Raw genomic sequence first — 22916 nt, 5'->3', positions numbered from 1 at the left:
TTTAATTCGATATCCTCCGCGCGTTCCCCAGATAAAAGATCTTGTCAGAAAGACGGACGGACGGATCGACGGCCGGCCAACAAATTAATCCTACAAGGGTTCGATTTTCCTTTTCAGATACGGAACCCTAAAAAAGCCAATGCGATACCGGCCTTCATTTCACACCTCTTATCTGATACGAGGTATTTTCGTAAGGAAGTCCGTTTGTCACCGTCACTGACCAGGTGCGCGGGCGCATATGGCTCGCCGCCTTATCTTAGATCGATACAATTGGGATGGTTCCTAATTAAAACGCTGGTCACGTTGATATTTACTATTATGTTTTAATTCTTTGGCAACGGACTTTACAGCGGGTATAGAGAGGCAGAAAGACGTAAGTAGCTACAGTAGCGAGAAAAGGGTTTTCGTCGTATTTATCCGGAAACATTCGTATTTTTCATGCTAGTTCAGTCAATGTCAGTACATCTTGTACTGAGACTGACTGAAATAGCATGACACGTTCGTAACGTTTCCGTAACAATACGAAGGCAACTCTTTTCGCACTACATCTGTAAGCAGTGTATCACTTTGTAAACAGAGATAAATACCCCCCCCCCCCCCCCCCCAGCAACCTTTGTTGAAATGTATTTATCATAGGAATGTTTTCGATCACACCAAGGACAATATATACCGGGACTCACAATCTCATACAAAAAAATTAACCTCTGAAGCGGCCCACACTCCCACAGTTCATGGATAAAACTAGATGGCGCTGTTTCACAGCCTGGAAGTGTACAATTTGCGTCTTTTTACTCTTTCTAATTTATTTTAAGAACGAACGACATATTTTATTTTCATATCATCGAAATGTATATTGTAGTGATATACAATATACATTTCGAAAAAAAAATAGGCCTCATCAATCTCATTATTGTAGATATGATAGTATTTAATAGATGGCGTTAACAAATGGAGGTACGATGCTTAGTATGAAGATTGTCAATCCTTTATAAATCATCCTTGACCACACGAAGGACGACGTGGCCTGGGTGGCTAGCCGAATGGCACAATCGCTCACGAAACACTCACGAAACGAAGCGCTAGTAGATATCTATCTCTATCGCGCTTGCGTATTGGCGCGACAGAGCCAGCGGCGTATCGCTTTCGTTTGGCGTCGGAGAAATGCCATTCGGCTACGGGGCCTGGACTTGCAGGTACTAGTATGTATTCTGTGCCTGGACCCTGATTCGGGTTAGGCAATTAGCCCGGGGTCAAATGCTAAACACAGAGTTAGGTAAGTTGTAGGTACTTTTAAACCGGCGTTAACCGTTCAACTTATTATATAAGCGACAAAGTAATAGGCCAGGATTTTTTTATGACACTTAACATTTTCAGAATATTTTTGCGTAGGCATGCAATGACGCATTTTACAATAAAAACAGTCCTAAAATAAGATGTAATCCATTAAGGAAAAAAATGCGGACGTACCATTTACGAATCTACGCAGTGTAGTGAAATAATAATTTAATTAAATAGTTAATGATATTACGCCCAAATGGGTGGAGGAAAAAAACAAATTACCTACAAATATTCCGAGAAAGCTACTACGCAAGGTAAATTTTACTGCGTAATATATAGGTAAAGGTATATTACAGTACTACCTACGTATTACGCATCGTAAACAGTTTTCCATTAAAGCGCCGTGGTTTGAAAATATTTGCCTTTTACACATTCCATGACCTTTATCTCCAATAGTCGGAATTGAATATTTACCCTATTATTACCGAGGTTCACCTAAGTTGCATTTAGGAACTATGCGAACTGGATGCGTAGCCGAATGGCACAAACGCTCACGGAACGAAACGCTCGTAGATATCTATCATCTATCTTTATCGCTCGTGCGTATTCGCGCGACAAAGCTCGACTACCTTTAGCGGCGTTTCGTTTCAATTTCGCGTCGCAGAAATGCCATTCGGCTACGGCACCTGTTATGGGCTATATTTCAGGATGGATAGCAGGTAAAGTAAATAGGGAAAACTTTGTCATATGTAAACAAGTTGCAGATTTTAGTGTGTCGTGTGCGTTGCTGTGGTGATGAGTCAAATAACTATAATTTTCAACATTAAGATACTTGATAAGTGGCCGCTTAAGCTTACAGTGATGTATTTCCTTACGTTATGCATTTTAGACGCATTTTGTTCCCCCACCTCACTACGCATTTCGTACATAGATAGCTAATATTGAAACTTCATATTCATTCCTAGAAAAAAATCTGAACACGAGTAATCCCTAGTCTTAAGAATCCAAGAAACATTACAATAAGCCGGTATGATATACAGTTTGACGCACGTAATTCATGGCTTTTCCTACCACAATGCTATTTCCACTTTTCGACGAAAACTTTAAGCAGATAATTTTACAACCCTACAGTAACCGCAAGATTTTACGACTGGTTACCTGAAAGATTTATATTACGTCTCATGTGAAAAAAATGCACTGTAAGTCTTGTAAAATGATATATCTTTGCAATAAAAACTAATCATTAAGTAGTTATTTACGAGTCAATTAATAAATATTATGATTTTTACGAGGTACCTACTCGTTTGAACTTCGTCGTAGAAATGAGTGGCTTCAGGAACATAAACTGTCACTGCGTCTTCGGTTTTCCCAACGCACCCAGCCATTTTATAAACAGATTTGATCCAAAACTGTCCTGCATTTACGTAGGGTAAACTCGCCTCATTCGGTGACACGCTTAATTCGGTGATACAAGCTTTGAAGCACTATTCCGAGAGACGATTTTTGGTTGTTTCACCGAATTAGGCGTGTCACCGAATGAGGCGAGTTTACCCTACTCGACCTACAAAAAAAAAACTTCGATGGATCATAAATGCAGCTGGTAGAAGCCAGCCCGTGCCAATCCCGTGAATCTCTTGAAATTTTAATCACTTGGGTGAAAAAAATGTGTTTGGGAATCGTGACTTTTCCAAAGAGCGCTTACTGTCCTTAGTCTTGGATCACAGATCAGATTTTACATACTGCAGCGCAATAAGTTAGATAAGTTCTATACTTTGAAAAATTTGAAACTATCATGGAAATTTCGGAAAGTTTCATAGAAGACTTTGGAAAATTTCCCATTTGGTATTTTTCGGTAATTTTTGGACGCCACATCAATACTGGAATAAACACTAACCTGGCTAGGATGATGTCTGTATAGATATAGCTTGGTCCCGTGCAGCACTGCCCACTCCTGCTTCCACGAACGGTCGCTCGCGCGCTGAAAACAATCCTTATTTAATAAAAGGATAAACTTAAAATAAAGTCGATGTCTTCACTATTCGGGATTCATTGGTTTTTCGTTATACTTTTACGAACGTTTTTTGTCTAGCTGAAGCAATAGCAGACTTTTTTTAGCATCAGCGAGTAGATACTTACTCATTGTTTAACGGTATTAAGAAAAGAACCATGTATCATACTATTACAGAATTTGAAAAGTACCTACATAATTATAAAGGAATCTCATTAATTCTTCATATTCATCATCAAGTAATAAAACCTGCGAAGAAGAAGTTACTTACCTACCTACGAGTATCTCACGGTAGTTTTATTATTAAATAAAATATTATTCAAGGATATATAATGTTCTCACCTTCCCATTGCTGACTACCATCTTGATCTGCACGTTTCCTTGCACGTCTCCTTCGATCGCTTCCACTGCGCTCTCGATAGTTCCCTCCCCCTTCTTCTCAGGGCTGCCCCAAACAAAACAAATATTTGTTATTTGTGTTAAAGAAAAGTATGCTCAGAAGCGTGAAGTAAAGGCTTATGAACTTTTTGTTAAAATATGTGACAGAAATGGAAATAAAATAAGTGTTGAATAGTTACACTTTACTCTTGTTACAGTAGGTAGTATGAGTTTTCTTAGCATTGATACATTTTGTACGTTTTTTCTCGCTTAATCCTTTTGTAAATAGTGGGATTAATTAATATGTTAAGGTTTAATAGGATTTTCTAAGGGAGTTGTTAACAAATAGGACAAAAACATATATTTTAATGAACTGAATATATACAATATGGCTTGTAGTTATTACGTTTATATCTAGACATAAAACAACTACATCTAAATATATAAAAGAAGAAGCTGACTGACTGACTGACTGACTGACTGACTGACTGACTGACTGACATATCAACGCACAGCCGAAACCGCTGGTCCTAGAGATTTCAAATTTGGCACGTAGGTTCCTTATGTAGTGTAGAGGAGCACTAAGAAAGGATTTTCCAAAATTCACCTCCTAAGGGGGTCAAATGGGTGTTCAAAGTTTGTATGGGGAAACAAGATTAGTTTGACTATTTTATTCGAAACTTCACAGAAAGATTCCTTAAGACATATGACTGAATACGTGTTTCAGGTTTTTTGAAAATTTAACCCCTAAAAGGGTGAAAAGGGGGTGATAAAGTCAAAAAATCAATATGGGTATCGTTTTTATGGTTTATCGGGTCGATGATCACGATAAATACAACGTTTTTAAAATCTAACGAGGCGGAAGTGAAATACCTTCTCCCCTGTTGTGGTGCAATGGGGTTTAAATATCAAAAATATATATAAAAGATGATATTGACTGACTGACTGACATATCAACGCACAGCCGAAACCGCTGGTCCTACAGATGTCAAATTTGGCACGTAGGTTCCCTATATAGTGTAGAGGAGCACTAAGAAAGGATTTTTCAAAATTCGCCTCCTAAGGGACTCAAATGGGGGTTCAAAGTTTGTATGGGGAAACAAGATTTGTTTGACTATTTTATACGAAACTTCACAGGAGGATTCCTAAAGACATATGACTAAATACATGTTTCAGGTTTTTTGAAAATTTGACCCCTAAAGGGGTGCAAAGGGGGTAAAGTCAAAAACACAATATGGGTATCGTTTTTATGGTTTATCGGGTCGCTGATTACGATAAATACAACGATTTTAAAATCTAATGAGGTGGAAAAGAAATTTTCTCCCCTGTTGTAGTGCAATAGGGTTAAAATATCCAAAATAGCCATAAGAGGAGCATTAAGAAAGGATTTTTCAAAGTTCACCTCCTAGCATGATAATTTGACAGGGGCAAGGACAGGGACAGGGACAGGGACGGGGACGGGGACGGGGACGGGGACGAGATAGGGATAGGGATAGGGATAGGGATAGGGATAGGGATAGGGATAGGGATAGGGATAGGGATAGGGATAGGGATAGGGATAGGGATAGGGATAGGGATAGGGATAGGGATAGGGATAGGGATAGGGATAGGGATAGGGATAGGGATAGGGATAGGGATAGGGATAGGGATAGGGATAGGGATAGGGATAGGGATAGGGATAGGGATAGGGATAGGGATAGGGATAGGGATAGGGATAGGGATAGGGATAGGGATAGGGATAGGGATAGGGATAGGGATAGGGATAGGGATAGGGATAGGGGACGGGGACGGGGACGGGGACAGGGACGGGGACAGGGATAGGGATAGGGATAGATAGGGATAGAAATAGGGATAGGAATAGGGGACGGGGATAGGGATAGGGGAGGGACAGGGACGGGACGGGGACGGGGACGGGGACGAGGATAGGGATAGGGATAGGTATAGATAGGGATAGAAATAGGGATAGGAATAGGGGACGGGGATAGGGATAGGGGAGGGACAGGGACGGGACGGGGACGGGGACGGGGACGGGGACGGGGACGAGGACAAGGACAGAGATAGGGACGGGGATAAGGATAGGGATTGGGGTCGGAATAATCGGCCGGCAATCGATACCTAGGCAGTGTAAAATGCAGGTGGCTCAGTGGGAAGGGATTAGTAAGTAGGCATCGGCGAGTATCCTGCATACGTGATAACTATTATATTCAATGTGCTGTAAGAAGATCGTTGTTTGCTTGCCTTTTATATGTTTATGTTTGCAATAAGTATAAGCAAAATGGAAAAAATTGTAAGCGATAATGCAAGGAAGTACTTTTTACCCTACCAATCATAGCATAGAGATACTGGTTATGTGGGTTGTATGAAGTTTCCCCAGTATAAATATTTATATAGGTAAAATACATACATATTCGTACCTACTACCTACGCTGTGGTCGCTGTGTAAATTCTACAATCATTGCAAGAATTTCTTTTAAAACAATAGTAATATGTGTAAGGTACAGTCAGCAAAAAAGCAGTGTAAGGTCTTGGCTGACCGTACAGCAAATAGATCAGTTACAATGGCCCCCCAGTCGAGAATTACCCCGCTTTACCTTAATCGAAATAATCGCGGACAGATGTACCTACAAAGAAACCTACGGATCCAAATGAAAATCTTATTTTTTGTAAACGTTTCAATAAGAATACTTTTATTACGCGGGCGAAGCCGCGGGTAAAAGCTAGTAATTATATAACACAACGAACATGCTACACAAGTAATACTAAAACACAGTACTCAGTCTTCATACGTATATCAGTCACGTGTATTGTCTAAAACACATAGGTATTTTCAAATTCAGTATATTATTGACAGATGGTTCTCATATATATGTAATATTACTCTCACATAATCAAAATATATTTATTCCGATCTACAATGTTTCTGTAGATAGATAATCGAATGCATAAGAACCATGTGTCAAACATAAACTAAAATTTTATCGTATCAGCATTATAACTGTTTTATTAAAAATAGCCAAAGTTTCGTGTTGGGCCATAAATCGAGTACCACATTCCTACATCGTAATACTTTGCTACAAAATGCTCAAAAGCGTACACTCATTCAGTCATGCGCACATTTTTTTTCATGCTGTTCGTGTTCAGGTACTAAATTAATTTGTTGTGTTTTTGTTGAAAATTGTTTTATGGTAGTTAGAGTAGAATGTTTAAGTGTGTGGCTTTAATTTTTGGCTGAAATAAAATGAAAATACACTTTAAATTAGTAACTTGCGGTTGACTGTAATCTTTCAGGCGGGTCAGGTAGTTCTAATTTATGTAACTACATATTGTTATAGAGTTTTTGATGCATAGCTAATTTCAAACTCTGTGCAATGTGTTCGTAAATAAATATTTCTATAGGAACTGAATACGAAAATTCCCGAGCGTATCTACGTGACTTGGCAGCATTAATACTTCGCGTATTTTCACTTTAATTTCTGCTGGTTATCTAATGAGTCGCTAAACAAGACTAAGGCTTGGCCCTGATCAAAATACGGATGCTCCCAGCATCCATGGGGCCACATCTTCACTCAAAATGCCAACTAGCAGCGCCATCTGTTGCTGTAAACGTGAACTATGCACACATTGTCATAAGCGCCACCTAGTGTCGGTCGCCGGGACCGCGGTGTCATGCGACGTACCGCACTGGGAGCGACGCGTGGGGGTCGAATATGCGCAGCAGCGGCGTAATGTCTTCGGTGAAGCGAGGAGGACGCCACTTGCGGTATACACTGTTTTTGTTTGAATCCAACTTTAATTTTATTTTACCTATTTGTTGTTATTTTACTGTTGTAGATTTTGTTGTGTTAAACAAGTGCGATTTCCGAAAAAGGAATCTGGATAAGATAAAATAGTATTGTGAAGTAATAGTTTGTAGAATTCGTTGTAATTCCTTATTCGGATATCGCACTTCCCTTGTTTTATTTTCAAATTGTAGAATCACTAGACTGATTTTCAACCAGGAAATAAAATAAACTTCAAACTTAGGCCTGATTTAGACGGCGTGCGAACTCGCATGCGATTTTGGTTACATTGCGGGATGTTGAGGTTACAAACAATTTTGCACAGCCATCAAATACCGCAATGTAATAAAACTCGTATGCGAGTTCTCGTACCATCTAAATGGGCCCTTAGTCATAATCAGACATAACAGACGAGTCCTGTATTTAAAATCAAAATCAGTCTTTAGTGATGATGTTTTTTGTTATGTACATACTACTACATACTATACTGGGATTATTATATTTGTTATATACTTTCTAAGACGTAACATGGACAGGACAATAAATCTATCTACAAATCAAATGTAGGGTAGTTACAAAAAAAACTACAAGATAACATACATATACTAATAGGACAATAAGTTATTGACGGACATTGACAATGAATTCTACATCTTGCACTAACATAATGTTAGAATCTAAATAAATAATTATTTAAATTGCAGGACTAAAAGGAGAAAATTAGTAATAAAAAAAATACTACAAGTTTTCTAAACGTAATGGCATCGTACAGAATTTGTACTTGGTACACCTCCTAAATTTAAATTACTGGCACAGCCGCCTTTTAAATAAAGATAGGTGACAAATTTGAATTTCGCGCCTTTCTCTTCTCCACTGACCAGGACGGTTCAGATACTTTTAACTCTACGCTACGCGTGAAAGAGAAAGGACCACGTTCTCTCTCTTTCGCGCGCTTGCATTGGTAGTAACCATAGACTAAATATGAGCGTGTATCGGAACGTACCTTCTCAAAGCGTGATGGTCGGCGTCTGGCTCCGGATCGCTGTCCAGGTGAAGCCGGTCTCCCCAGGTGGCCTTCAGGTAGGACACGCGGCGCATCGCGCGCTCCTCCTCTGCTGGCAAGTCAGTAAAACAAATTAGTATGGTAAAAATATAAATATAACCTCAAAGTTTGACAGTTTAAAAGAAGGCCGCCTATCGAAGCAAATCCAAAAGGTTACTTTTATTTTTGGAGCTATTTATTGTTTACCTGCTAAATTACTATTTTAAGCAACAATCAGGGTAGCTTTGAATGTAAACAATAGTAAGAGGCCCTTTATCTAAATCATTTATAATTATTATCTAATCTTTACATAGATTACATGTAGTACTCTACAAGCGATTACTGATGTTGTCAAATATGCAATTTAACAATGGGAAATATACATTACAATGGGGAATTCGTACAGGCAAAACAGTGCTTTGGGGGTTGCCACGTGAATAAGTAGGTACTTGTCAAAAATCTGTTCATGGCATAGTTGCGCTAGAGCGCTATGGTTTGCGCTTTGTGTTTGTGCTCCATTCTGGCGGAAAAACATTGCACATACTTATAGCAATATTATTCCTTACGGGATTAGTAATATTTGTTCGTTAGACATTATTTTACTTTGGATTATTTGTTGAAAATACTGACCACCAAGTTGAGCATCTTTCTTCTGTCTCCTTGTCACCAAGTCGTCAGCAAAACCTGTCGACGGAAAACTCGTTTAGGGACAAATCGTGCACCATTCGACACCATTAGTACATTAGACACCGATGTTCACGAACGATTAGTCGCCATTAGTAGCACACCTAGAAGCACACTCATCATTCCGTTAGTACGAAGAGAAGGTTAGACCGGTCGCTCCCTCTCGCGTTCAAAGCTGTGTCTGGAAGAAAGACACAGTTTTGAAGCTCGGTCATGAAATTGTTGATATGATGGTAAGTTTGTAGGTTAGTTAATAAAAGTCATTTTTAATGTTAGGTATCAAAGGTTATCGACATACTGAATGACACGGTATGACGAATACCAAAGATAAGCAAGGCCCAAGGTTTTATGTATCAGAAGAATATGCCAAGCCGAAGCCAAGCGAGTCCGGTAATGCATCTCAGGCGGCACCGACCACACTTGCCATCAGATCAAAACGGTTCGTTAATGCGACCCAGCGAGCGATTCAGAGGGAGCGAGAACATTCCAAGAAGAAGACTCAGCGGGTGCGGGGACCTGAGTCGGCGGGCGTGCTGGGCGTGGGCGAGGCGTCGGCGTCGGCGTCGGCGTCGGCGGGCGACGCGGCGGCCGAGCTGGCGGCGCTGGCGGCGCGCGGCGCCAGGCTGAGCTGCGTGGGCCGCACGGCCGCGCCGGGCAGCGACACCCGGTTCATCGCCTCCATTTGCTCCCGGTTCAGCCCCATTCGTCTCTTCGCGTGACTGCCATCTTGAGCGAACAGTGCTATTAGAGGTGCTTCGAGCGCCGCGTGTTGTGTACTTGTGCTGCGTTTTTGTTGCGACTGATATTGGACACTCGAAAAGCCTGCTGAGATTTCTACTACTTCCACATAGAAGCGATACCGAGGCTTCTTCGATGTCTTCTCGGACACGAGGTTTCGTAAATATGAATGTTAGATAAGAAGTTATACGCGATAGCCCACAGGCGATCCACTCCAGGTTTATTTGTAAGGTAGCACATGTGCTCAAGCTGATGATTTGGTTAAGTGCATTGAAAAACGCAGCACAATAGTTTTAAGTTTGATAATCGCTTCATTGATATACTTACCGGTAACAAAAAGTACCTACGATTATCGTTCTAATTGTGTTTCATAAATTAAAAGTGAGGGTGAAGTGAAATTGTGTTTTAATAAAGTTATAAAAGAAAATAATGATTTTGTAAAGATTACCTGTGGCATGATGTCTTCTAATAGGTAATCCTTCACTGCCTGTACTGTTTGACCTTGTTCGCATTTGAACCTTTTCTGTTTCTGAAATATAAAAATGAGGTTGCTTTCAAAAGGTTTTTATAGTGACTTACGACATTTTAAAGGGTCCAGCTGAAGAGAAACAACTTTACCAGGGCTACAGTTGCAGTATGATTGGCACTCGTAATATTAGTAGGTGGATCCAGAGGACATTCGTAGTCATCAGAGACAAAAAGTCGCCCAAAATCAGATGGTAAGAAGAATAAGTCAATAATTATTAGAAAAAGGTAGTTACCGGGAACATATTTTTCAGGTGGCGGACAATGTAGGTATTTACTGCCGGTGATCATCAACTGGTTTCCTGACAAGCTGCCGCCGAGTTGTAACTCATGCTCTAAATCTAAAAAAAAAGAACAATAATAATTTAGAATTGGTAATTTGTAAGACATTCAAAACAATACAATATCGGGAGTTCGGCAAAATCAAACAGGTTAATCATCACAGTCTATATTCCGGTCAATAGGTATGTCTAATGAAAATAACCGTGAATCATTCAAAACTTTTATTGATGTTGTATAAAGTCCAATAATCATAATAAGACACCATTTACACATTTCGTATTGTAAGATTGGTACCCCATTTTAGTAGCTACAGTGCTGCATGATGTAGCTTCGTATCCTACCGACTGCGCCATTATGTCTTTTGACACGTAAGTCATAACCTAACCACAAAATTAAAATTTTGAAAAAACCCCCGACCGCGACCTAGTGGACCGATTTTCATGAAACATGGCTAAGAACACTCCCGACTAACACAGCTTTCAAATAAAAAAAAACTAAATCGAAATCGGTTCATCCGTTCGGGAGCTACGATGCCACAGACAGACACACACACAGACAGACAAACAGACAGACAGACAGACAGACACGTCAAACTTATAACACCCCTTCGTTTTTACGTCGGGGGTTAAAAATGCAGTTACGGTCAAAACCCGATTGATTTAAATCAAAGCTGCGTCGCAAACCTACGAGCTAGCTCGATGCGAGCTACCTCCGTGCACCTCCTCAACGTGCCTGGTCCGAGCGTGTTTCTCATTGATCCAAGTTTCACCTTGCTGAGGTTGCACGTCTAGCGACCTGGCTAATCTCTTGGACGTCCTGGGGCCCGTTTCTCGAAAGGTACAAGCCTTGTATTACAAGTGCGTTTCCATGACAACCCATACGATTTCACAGTTTGCGCACTTGTAATACGCTTGTACCTTTCGAGAAACGGGCCCCTGGTATCGAACTCCTTTCTCCGCAGCGCTACACTTGAATGTTACTATTGTTTCATGTCTCACCTTGCTGAGGTTGCACGTCGAGCGACCTGGCTTCTCTCCTGGACGCCCTAGTCTCGAACTCCTTTCTCCGCAGCGCTACGCTTGGCTCGAGCCGCGTCGCGGACATACGAGCCAGCTCGCTGCGAGCGACCTCTGTGCGCCGCTCGCCACCGCCTCGCGCCTCCTCGAGCTGCCTCGTCCGAGCTGTTACTAGCTGGAGTTCGGGCACTGGGTATCTGGAACGAGAAATACATGTAAGTAGATGACGTTAAAAAGTACTACTGATGATGATTTCATTAGGCAATAAAGGGAATTTCGACCAACAACTTGACGATCAACTACAGTCATTCACAGTCACAGACATACAATGTTCACACGGATAGGCCAAGACTTATTATGTGAATGGACCATGTATTATCTAATAAAGTAGTTACATACTAAAAGGATTAACGACGTCAATCCAAATTATTAGACATGTGATGGTTAGAATAAATGGTTTATGTTACGATGACTATGATCTTTACCTGCTATCCGTATTGCTTGTCGATGCCGCCTCCTGATACTCAGGAGAAGATCCATTGTTCATCGACCCATTATTGCTTGGCGTCGTCTCCTGTATCTTCGATAGTGTTGCCACAAATTGACTCTTGTCCTGTTTTAGCCTCTGTTTGTCGTTTGGAGTTCCGTTAACTTCTCCGTAGCCGCTATACGTTCCGCTGTCGACGCTCGCGGAGCAATCATCTCTCTTGATTTCTTGAGGGGGTAACGAGGGTGGGGGAGATGCCGCGAGAGGTGGAGAGGAGGGGGGAGGCCACGCCGGCTTCTGTAGCTTCTGTGGCCTCGCGTAGAACTCCTTTTGTTTTATGGGCGGTGGGACGTCGGGGGTGACCCAACCGGTGGGTTGGCTCGGTCGTCTAAGGAAAGCCTCTTTTTGTTCGAGACTCTTTCGTATTCGGGATAGGATAATCGAGTCGTCTAGTTCTCTGCCGGTTAGGGTTGAGTTCGAGTCGAAGGAGCCGAGGCTGTCTTTGCTTTCTGTGGCCGATGATGGTAGCGATGTGTCTGATTCTCTTCTACTGTAACAAGAATAATGATTATGAACATTTGTGTCTTAAAAGATACTGGTAAAGGTACTTATTCCGACAATTCAGGGGCTGAGTGAGATTTCTAGGTTGATTTTTTTAAAATTAAAAACAGACCAGTGATTCACCTTAGTCTAGTCGCACCTGATGGAAAGTGACGACAACGCCGAAGTTGTAGCTGACTGGTTCAGTAATAGCATAATAGTATTAATAGTCACTCTTGACTTATGTAAATACACCCAGATTGTATTTAAGCGATCATTATTTAAACCATTATTATTGAAACCATTTGTATCTATTTCCAGGTGTTTTTCGAGTATATCAGTATAAGAAACCTCAGATCTCTTCTTGAGAACTTTGGTAGATACGGGTCAACCGCCGGTAAGTAATTACTAGTGAATCATGTGAAAAATCTTTACCTATCGTGCAACAAATGGTGGGGTGTAGTGGGTAGCCTTGGCACGTCGTACCGCGAGGGCGCCAGCGACGCCACGCTCGCGTACTCCGGGTCCTCGCGGCGCGGCGCCTGCGGGGCCGGCAGCGCGGCCCTGGGCCTCCGGTACGCGTCGAACAGGCGAGACTCGTGCTCGGTTATGGGTGCCGGCATTTCAATGTGCCGCTGGTTCGATTCGGGGTTGTAGGCGGCTTCACTGAAATACTGAAAAGAAATGAAACGTTATTATTGTCACCAATAAAATTGACCAAGGATTTTATATGAGGAGTGTCTTTTCAAAAGGACTTATTTCTATAAGTCAACAGAGGTAATAAGGAAGACATAGATGAAAATAACCTCTGTCGACTTATAGAAATAAGTCCTTTTGAAAAGACACTCCTCAAGCATGAGTATTTTTTCAAATATTTAGCCAGTACAAGTATGCATAGTTTTACAGACGTCAGATCTTAATATTCAGAATAAGAATGATAAAATGACTAGCTGGATGATTCTCATCGACATCGACCGCACGATTTTGACGGCCGGGACAGGACAATAATCACACGCGGGTCCGGCCGCAGGACACCGGCTCCCTGTTTACGGCTAGCACAATATCGCCCAGTGTAAGTAGGGTACCAAAGACAGCAAGTGGACTCACCCTCTGCAAGAGATCGTGGTCTCTCGGCACAACCGTCAGCCTGAGCGAGAAGGGCTCCCGCTGAGCTAACTGCACGACCCTCGCATACGGCGCGCGGCTGCGGCCGCAGGCCACCGGCTCCCCGTTGACGGCCAGCACGCGGTCGCCCGCGCGCAGCCCCGCCGCGGCCGCCGGCCCGCCCGGCCGCACAGACCTTACGAAGATCGTGTCCATGGGAGCGCCGACCGCGCCCACCGCAAGGTGGCGCGCATCCTCGTACAACTCCTGGAAATAGAAACAATTATTGTGTTAACTACGAAATTTTCTCCAGTGTTTTAAGTTCTGGCTATCCCACTTAATGTTGGCATTCATAACCATACATATCTTAGGAAGTGGTTAGGGACAAAATTATCTATATGCAGAATTTGGTATGGTATTGAGTCAATATCACGATCTGTCGATACTATTGACGGGTCGGGTGGAGACCAACAGCAAGATTAGCCAAGGAAAACTACAGCATCGCGCCTTGATCCATGAAGGTTGGTAGGTATTGGAAAAAGTGTTAACGAATTTGAAGCGACTTAGCGTTTAAAGCCTTGGGTATCAACCCGTATCAAGAAGTTAGGGAAAACACACTCTCATGAATGGATTATTTTATTCATGTTAGGCAGCAAATCTACTCTAATCTAAGCGCTGGTAGCCTAGTGGTAAGAACGTGCGACTTTCGATCCGGAGGTCCTGGCTTGTACCAATGATTTTTTTCGGAACATGTGTGCGAAATGTCATTGGATATTTGCCAGTCGCTTTTCGGTGAAGGAAAACATCGCGAGGAAACCGGACTAATTTCAATAAGGCCTAGTTACCCTTCGGTTTGTAAGGTCAGATGGCAGTCGCTTTCGTAAAACTAGTGCCTACGCCAAATCTTGGGATTAGTTGTCAAAGCAAACCCCAGGCTCCCATGAGCCGTGGCAAATGCCGGGATAACGCAAGGAGGATGATGATGAGGCAGCAAATCTACATTTGTCCCAGATTTTACATTGATTGATGATGCGAAGGTGTACGTTGATATCGCTTGGCTCACTCAATCTAGGAGTGTCTCTTGCTTGTTGAGCAACCTGTTGAATACCAACCTGCAATGAATCGGGCGGGTAGACGACGAGATGCCGCAATGTGAACCCGAAGCCGAGGCGAGCGTCGGGCCGCTGGATGACGATGGTGCGCGGCGCGGCGGCCAGCGAGGCGGGCGGCGCGGGCGCAGACGTGGGCGCGGGCAGGGCCAGGGGGGGATGCGCGACGGGTGGGGGCTGCGAACAAAAAAAGAATTAAATTAATTGATGAATTCGATAGATTTGCATTTGTTTTTGAGGAAAGAACATTAGCAAATATCCGTTCACGGCGATTGATCGACATATATAGTAGATCAGCGACATTCATTGTATGTATTTTAGGGTTCCGTACCTAAAAGGTACAAAAGGAACATTCATGGTACGACTCTGTCCATCTGTATGTCTGTCACATCGTTAAACATCTCGAAAAGTATCGCTATCGATTTAACATTAAAAACATTGTTAACCTCTACAAATTGAAAGTGTTTTTTTAACAACACCAGCTCGCCTGTTCGCTTCATGTATTTCAAGAAGTAATGACAGAGACATAAAAATGTATTGGGTACAAATTCAGTTATGTAAATGAATTACAAAATAATAAATAAATAAATAAATATTGGGGACACCTTACACAAATCAACTTAGCCCCAAACTAAGCAAAGCTTGTAATATGGGTGCTAAGCGACGATATACTTAAATAGATAAATACATACTCATATACATAGAAAACATCCATGACTCAGGAACAAATATCTGTGCTCATCACACAAATAGATGCCCTTTCCGAGATTCGAACCCAGGACCGCGGCTCAGCAGGCAGGGTCACTACCGACTGAGCCAGACCGTTCGTCAAAATGTTATGGTATTATTATTGAGGTAAGGCTATTTGATGAATTATAAAATACAAGTTTTTGTCGAAGTTCGTGGCAAAACATAACGCTTTTTCATTATAAATATAACGCGCAATTGCCCAACAAAGATCACAAACAACGTGGCCAGTTGAACCTTGAATAAAAAACAAACTATTTAGGGACAAGTGAAAAAAAGGTCCAATAACAACCTATTGTATCCTCGTTGCGCGCAACCGCGTATTGTTATCTAACAATGATATAAAATGTCCGTTGAGGAATTATTTTGTTAAATATTTAGAGGTTTTTCCAGTCAAATATTTTGGCATGATAACAAATTAGCCATGGTCAAATTTGCTCATGATATTTTTAGAAAATAGGCACATCATTAGGTACAAATTTTTTTTCAGGTCATCACAATATAGGATGTTAACAAATTAGTCACTGATATTTTTACGGCTATCAGATTTGATTCCTAGTGGAAGTTAATTGTTTTAATGTTATAAAACTATGGAAACGGATTAAATCGCGTATAATGAATTTAAAATTCATCCCTTCTAGATTCATCCTTCCTATCGCGGTAACTGAAGACAATATTATGTTTTAATGTTGATTAACTTCCCTTAAAATATCTGTGACTAATTTGTTAACACCTTATATAGAAAAGAGCTCTATGGCTTTGTTGCAGATTCAATTTTAGCCCTCTTTTTACAATAAGTATGTATTGAAAACACCACCTTCCAGAATCCAGGAGCTACATAATTGTAAAAGCCAAGAGGAAACTGTATGTCGGCACATAAAATCTTCCTATCCATCCAGGCATCACTAATCCTTTACACAGGCGCCAAACAACATCCAGTCTCAATAGGACTACATCTCCTGTACGAGTATAAGACGATATAAGTTAGTACTTGAAGTACGTCGCTTCTGCCTTTCTATAGGTCTCATAAATAGTGCCACTGGAATGGAAGGTACAAGTCCTGAGCTGTTCCCTTTGCCTTCCGACCAGTCGCGTCTAGTAAACCAGTGTAAAGTTGGTCCCAACACCCGAACAACTTCGTGTACCACTTGTGATGGTTTCAGCGAATAGTGTGTACGCAAGAGCTGCAGGAATAACATGACCAGCTTATCAAAACAGTTACGGGAACTAATTTACCGCGGAGTGACAGTGGCAGTCACAATTCGAAAAGCGAATGGCGGATGTCATAAATACAGAGCTGTTACATCTTTCGAACTAATCTACTGGCAGATTCTGATGAGGGAAGACTGACGACGCCCTGGGTAACGAAGGGATATATATAATGTACTAGTTTTATGACTGCACTGTTGTGGGGTTCATGAAGGAATGTTTGTAAATCAGGCTATAACTGACAGGTAGGAGCAGGAGCGAATTATTTACTTAGCTTCTGGTTTTTAAACATTGTACTTAAGTACAGCTGTTCAGAATCTTGAGCTTTTCAATAAAGTCTGAAATGTCACGCCCTTATATTAGTTTGTAAGGAGTTTTTGTCTTACTTGGAATGCGATAAGCGAAAATGATTTTTTCGCCTTTAACGCAAAGCACTTTTCTTGATCTTGGGTGGTACCCCCATCAGCTTTCGCGGTTTAAATGTTTTGCTAGATAGAATCCATAGAAAAAGCTGATCAATTGCCGGTGACATTATTAATAATTTCATGGTGTTTAAGCAATGACAAAGATTTATATAGTATAGTCTATAGTATATACTTAAATACCGTGAAGTTATGAATAATGTCACCGGCAATTGATCAGCTTTTTCTATGGATTCTATCTAGCAAAACATTTAGACATAGACATTAGACATATAAAGGCTTTATTTAATATCACATTACATTTATGAACTAATTGTATGTAATCTAACTCCCAGTGACAACTATTATAATGATAATATTTACCTCGGTGACCACACAAGACCACATCCCTAATAGCACGCGGCTTTACGCCCACGCCCGTCAACGCGTATGATAGCTCGCATAAATAGCGGATCAGACGCTAATCGCCGTAATGAAGCGGATTGTACACCACATTTAATATCTCTACACATTTGCATCTTATTTACTGAAGTGCCGAAGGAAAATTTCCAAAATTGCGAAATTTTTTACCATAGGAAAAAATTTTAAACTCCCCTCAATTTTGTTTGGAGATTGAAACTTCCCAATTATAAAATTTAAATTTCCTTTATTTCTTGTGACAGTTTCATGAAAGCTCCAAGAAAATTTCATGTTTTTGGAAAGTTTCCGCAACTTGCTCAACGGTAATCTTATTTCCCCGCATAAAGCGAAAATTAGTTACATAGCTTTGAGGAGTCTAATAACTGTATATGTATGTATACCTATCTTTAAAGATATGGAACTAAACGTGTAACCCTACATTAAAACTAACTTCCAATGTTTCAGGGACGGCGTTGACCCCATGGTCTAGAAGAAAACACCTGGTCTACTAAAGAACCCTGGACTACTGATTAAGTCCCTAAGTAAATAATCGCGAAAGTTAAACCAGTATTGATGTCTCTGCATATATTATAACATCGTTTTTTGTGTACAATAACTATTTTTAAATTCGTGTGATCAGGGGGGTTACCATGACGTGCTAAAGCCGTTCAGTTTAGGTTGAGAGAGAGGGACGGAGCTATGTAACTGCTATAGCTGTGTCCCTTTCTCTCAACCTAAACTGAACGTCTTTAGTACGTCATGGTAACCCCCCAGTAAATCGAACTGTAAACGTACAATTTAAAATAGAAACCACGGTCTTTACACCTCAGCAATAAAGACTATTTATAAATATTTACATGACAGGGCCAGTGTCCGTCCATAGCAAGGACTTTTGAAATGGAGTGTCCTTTACGATGACAGTTCTGTATTAACCACGGGCAGGATCAGGATTATTTTAATAAGGCTTGACGTTGTCAGTTCGTTAAGTCTACTTCAGCTCGCATCGGATACGCCAGAACAAGGAACTGACATGTGCTTTCAAATGAAAGTTAAATCCTTGCCTGGAATAGTAATAGCAACCTGCTTGTACATAATCCTGTGTTAAAAAGAATACGTTTAGATAGATTAAAACGTTTTTAGTTTGGGTCAAAAATTATAGTCGACCAAAATCTAAATCTAATTTCTTTAGTGGCTCTGATCTCCTAATTAAAACAAATAAATATAACATGATTGAACCACTTTAATGACAAATTGGCTATTTTAAAATTCATGAAACCGTAATTACTAATCATGTTCAGGAAATTAGATGTAAATGGCATAAAATACTATAAAAATTGTATACTACGCATTACCACATCTATACCTAATAAAGCCACTGACAGACATAAAAATCCAGTTAACGCACCGAAGCCGCACAATCGCGTATAAAGCACGGGCGGAGTCAGGTTACAACGATTACGCCGATCAGATTCACTCTTTCCGGCTTTGTGGGGTTACCTTTAACAGCTGCAGCTCAGGGCTGACGGTTAAGAGGATAGTGGACAAGTGCTTCTCCGTACACGTGCCCATTTTTGTCTTTGGATGGCATTAAAAATTAAGGGCAAATGATACACACGTATAAAAGCTTTTCAGTTGACTTGCTTTGTCTGTTCGTTAGTTCGTCTCATCTGGTAATCAAGTTGAAATTTCAATATCGTGGAACTTATGAGGGTTAATTTTGCCCGGCTGCACCATATTACTTTAGTTGAATATGTTTATAAAGGGAGTGTTAAAGTTAGTCCTCGTGTGTGTTTCAAATTTTAGGCAGGCTTTCTTTATAATTTGTCTTCAAACATTAGACGTAAATTAGTGTGAAAGTGCCTTAGAATAGTCTCTATTGAGATAAGTAGGCTGGCATTTGTTTCATAAAATAAAGCACCAGAAGAAGTACGTACAATGAGCTGAAAAACCGACTAACCGATTATTTTTAACCGACTTCCATATCTCAAGTTTCTTTATTTGGTTAAGTAACAAAACACGTTACATCTAGCAAGTCAATTACAGGTCATTGCTAAAACTAGCCATGTAATGTCTTAAAATTAAGCTCACAAGGGAGGAGGTTATCAATTCGTCTTAATGGTTTTTTTAAATGTTTGTTATTAAAACATAGCTACAAAATTAGACGTAACTTACAGGATACATCAACCTTTCAATCGCATAACTCCCATTAGCATGCAGATATAACAGATAGAACGTAACGATGGCCGCGTATGCCGTTTCCTCGTTCGGAACCTCGTAAATCATGTAACTTGACAACAAATTGCGGTCCGGGTCAGCCTTTGACTAGTAATAGGTATTTAAATTTACTGCCCATCGTCTACAGACGGCCTAGCCGAAGCGACTATCGGTGATGATAGGTGGCGATCGAAATGAAACGCAGTCTCTAGGCCTACGATGCTTGCATTTTTATCACTTATCTACGTGGATAAAGCATCCGTCACGTTCTGCCAAGTATGTCAGTGTGAGAGTGACAGGAGTCTTACCCACGTTGATAAGTGATAAAATTGCAATAATAGCGCCTGGCCCTGTCGCGCTACTACAAAAGAACGATCTACGAAGCGTAAGCGATTGTGAAGTTGGCTAGTTTCTGTTGAGCGGGACCGTAAAGTTTATTTTATTGGTGTGATTAGTTTACATCTTTCTCTCTTGGGAAAAGGTGGATGCAATTATTGTAGGACTGATTAATTGGTAAGGGCTCTAATAAATCAATACCTTTTTTTATCAAAAGGCATGAATTTTAATCAGAAGCATAGTTTGAACTCTTACTTTGAGTCTAAATAGGTTCAGAACTCGAAATTGAAAAGCGTGGCATCAGATTTTGATTTCGTCAAAGGGTATTACTAAAATAACTTTCAGAAATTATTTCAACATTGTATGTGGCATTACGAGTTAAGTGAGAAATCGTGCTAAGACTGTAAAATCGCTTGCGTGAACATGAACATCTAGGAATAATTAAACAATAAACAAACATTAGCCCGCAGGGACAATTTCCAACGACACAGCAGCAGTTCCAATGCGAAAGTACTATAAAATGCTTAACAATATTACCTGTGATAATATCTTCGCGATCACATCCCAAGAAACTTTCCTCCGCGTAGGTAATTATGTAAAACGGTTATGCTAAGTATGTCCGCGGGCGCAGTGGGCTTGAAAAAACGCTAAATGGCTGATAAGGACTGTGGTTCGAGCTAGACGGGATCAGAATAACACGCCTACTGGAAATTGCATACATTTTAGCACGATCGACCTACAAATTTTTTTGTTACAACTGTGTAGTTAGGGTTGTCACGGATAATTGATAGGTAATACTTATGCAGTCTCGTATCTTGTTGACACAAAAGGAACAGTCAACAACGCAGCTTCACATACAAAGTGCTAAAAATATTTATACAGAACTTTATTGCCTGTACATTGACCCAAATAAGTAAAATAAAAAAATAAAATTAAGGTGTATTCACAGCTGTGTTGTTGACTGTACGTAGCCAAATGCTATCTCTATCGCTGTTCCGTATTGGCGCGACAGAGCCAGACTGCGTTTCGATTGGCGTCTTGCGTCAACGATTGTCATTCGGCTAGTCAGGTTCAGCGTATGATCTACTATCATTTGATGTTGAGTGGCCAGAACATCTTTAGAATGTGTCCTGAAAATTATAAGAAAAATGTACCGTTACATTTTTGGACAATTTGTATTTAATGAATGCACCGCACTCGACCGGTTTTTTTTTTATTACTCAAACAGATTGTTGGTGTTATGACAACATTTTACGTTTTACAACATTGTAACGTAACAACCCTCGGCGTGAACTCGTAAAAATTTATCACCCACTAAATTTCCAGAGTCTGTAATCTTAACAATCTCAGTTCAGGCACAAAAACTAGAGCTAAGAAAGGAAACGTTATTTCACCTCTAGTTATTTATTTCTAGTGTCAAGTGAGTATTCACATTGTTGCTAGGAAGTTTTTACACTGGTCAATAACAGTAGGTAACCGTTCTTCGTTTGATTAACAGCGTAAACATTAACATTAACCTTTGGCTAGTCTGTGGTCAAGAGTAAGCCCATTTATAATAAAAAAAAAAAACGTTCAGAATACAACCAAATGCAAGTAATTTTTCACGCGACATTTTTTACTTTACTCTGAAAACATCTAACAATAATTTATTAAGATTTTCTAAAAAATGATCTATTTTGCATTTTTATTAATATTTAAGACGCATTTATTAAAAAAATGCGTCATTAGAGTGACACAGAAAAAAAAAATTAAGTTTATTTGGATTTATCCCGGGAGATCGGCATAAGTAGTGTCATGAAACGAGAATTCTAAAACTTAAAACTCCTTCTTCTTAGGTTTTTGGATTTAAAAAGATATCCTGTTTACAGTCCTGATGGTTTGATTTCATTTATGTAGCCTTTTCATCGTCAGGTTTTCTCTAGTTTTTATTTACTGAATCCTTATTACGATCCATCTAAATCCTTATTCCTTACGATTCCTCGAACGCGATAATGTAAAACACCAAGCATCCGCGTAGTCCACGATACGGCTACTAATCACCAGCAGTTAGACGGATTGATTTACACCAGGAAACTGGAGGCCCACTGGACCCAGTAATGCGCAGACAAACATTCACTTGCTTTAATTGGACAAGCGGTGATAGGACCCGAGGAATGCTATCGGCGCAGTGAAACTTACTCCCAGTATATTGATTAGAATTAAGAAATATTTTGATTAAAAAAAATTGTTTCTTCTCTTCCTGTGAACCTAATAAGTCATAGAGATAGGGAAGAGTGGATTATACAGTTATAGTTTTGGAGCAAAAATCACAACTAATAAGGCCCAGACGCCTAGTAATGTGCAGACAAACACTTGACAAGCGGTGATAGGACCATTTCAAGCGGCGGTACTTTAATTTTATTATTCTTATTAGTTATTTTGTGCATTTATTTAATTCAATAATTAAATGTTCATGTACGGCGTATGGTTTGATAGCTGTGTTAGTCGTGTACAGTACTGGCCTGGTCTAGTCGACGAGATACTAGACTAGGTTTTAAGTTTTAGAGCTAATGGCATAATCTTGGAATTATGGCATTACTGACAGGTATTAGTTGCTTATTGGTTACTAATAAAGCAAGC

The 22916-nt window shown here is 40.4% G+C and overlaps 1 protein-coding gene across 10 annotated transcripts in view; it reads right to left on the bottom strand.

The window, feature by feature from the left end:
- LOC125227882 (rho GTPase-activating protein 21) overlaps positions 1 to 22916 on the bottom strand; it is a 539841-nt gene that overhangs the window by 90628 nt on the left and 426297 nt on the right. For 4 of the 10 annotated variants that reach the window (XM_048132267.1, XM_048132264.1, XM_048132274.1 and 1 more), the window contains 13 exons: positions 14974 to 15147; positions 13865 to 14128; positions 13193 to 13431; positions 12216 to 12767; positions 11713 to 11927; positions 10669 to 10773; positions 10356 to 10436; positions 9686 to 9895; positions 9116 to 9169; positions 8447 to 8558; positions 7342 to 7431; positions 3629 to 3731; positions 3173 to 3256 (listed from right to left, as the gene is read on the bottom strand). In XM_048132267.1, coding sequence (XP_047988224.1) covers positions 3173 to 3256; positions 3629 to 3731; positions 7342 to 7431; positions 8447 to 8558; positions 9116 to 9169; positions 9686 to 9895; positions 10356 to 10436; positions 10669 to 10773; positions 11713 to 11927; positions 12216 to 12767; positions 13193 to 13431; positions 13865 to 14128; positions 14974 to 15147 — 2283 coding nt within the window. The remainder of the gene's footprint in view (positions 1 to 3172; positions 3257 to 3628; positions 3732 to 7341; positions 7432 to 8446; positions 8559 to 9115; positions 9170 to 9685; positions 9896 to 10355; positions 10437 to 10668; positions 10774 to 11712; positions 11928 to 12215; positions 12768 to 13192; positions 13432 to 13864; positions 14129 to 14973; positions 15148 to 22916) is intronic. The other 6 variants (XM_048132265.1, XM_048132266.1, XM_048132268.1 and 3 more) reach the window with 6 other exon arrangements.

This window comes from Leguminivora glycinivorella, chromosome 7 (genome assembly GCF_023078275.1).
Source record: "Leguminivora glycinivorella isolate SPB_JAAS2020 chromosome 7, LegGlyc_1.1, whole genome shotgun sequence".
In the NCBI taxonomy this organism is placed as follows: Eukaryota; Metazoa; Arthropoda; class Insecta; order Lepidoptera; family Tortricidae; genus Leguminivora; species Leguminivora glycinivorella.
Note: the sequence above shows the minus strand (reverse complement) of the source record. Positions and strands in the feature narration are given on the sequence as shown.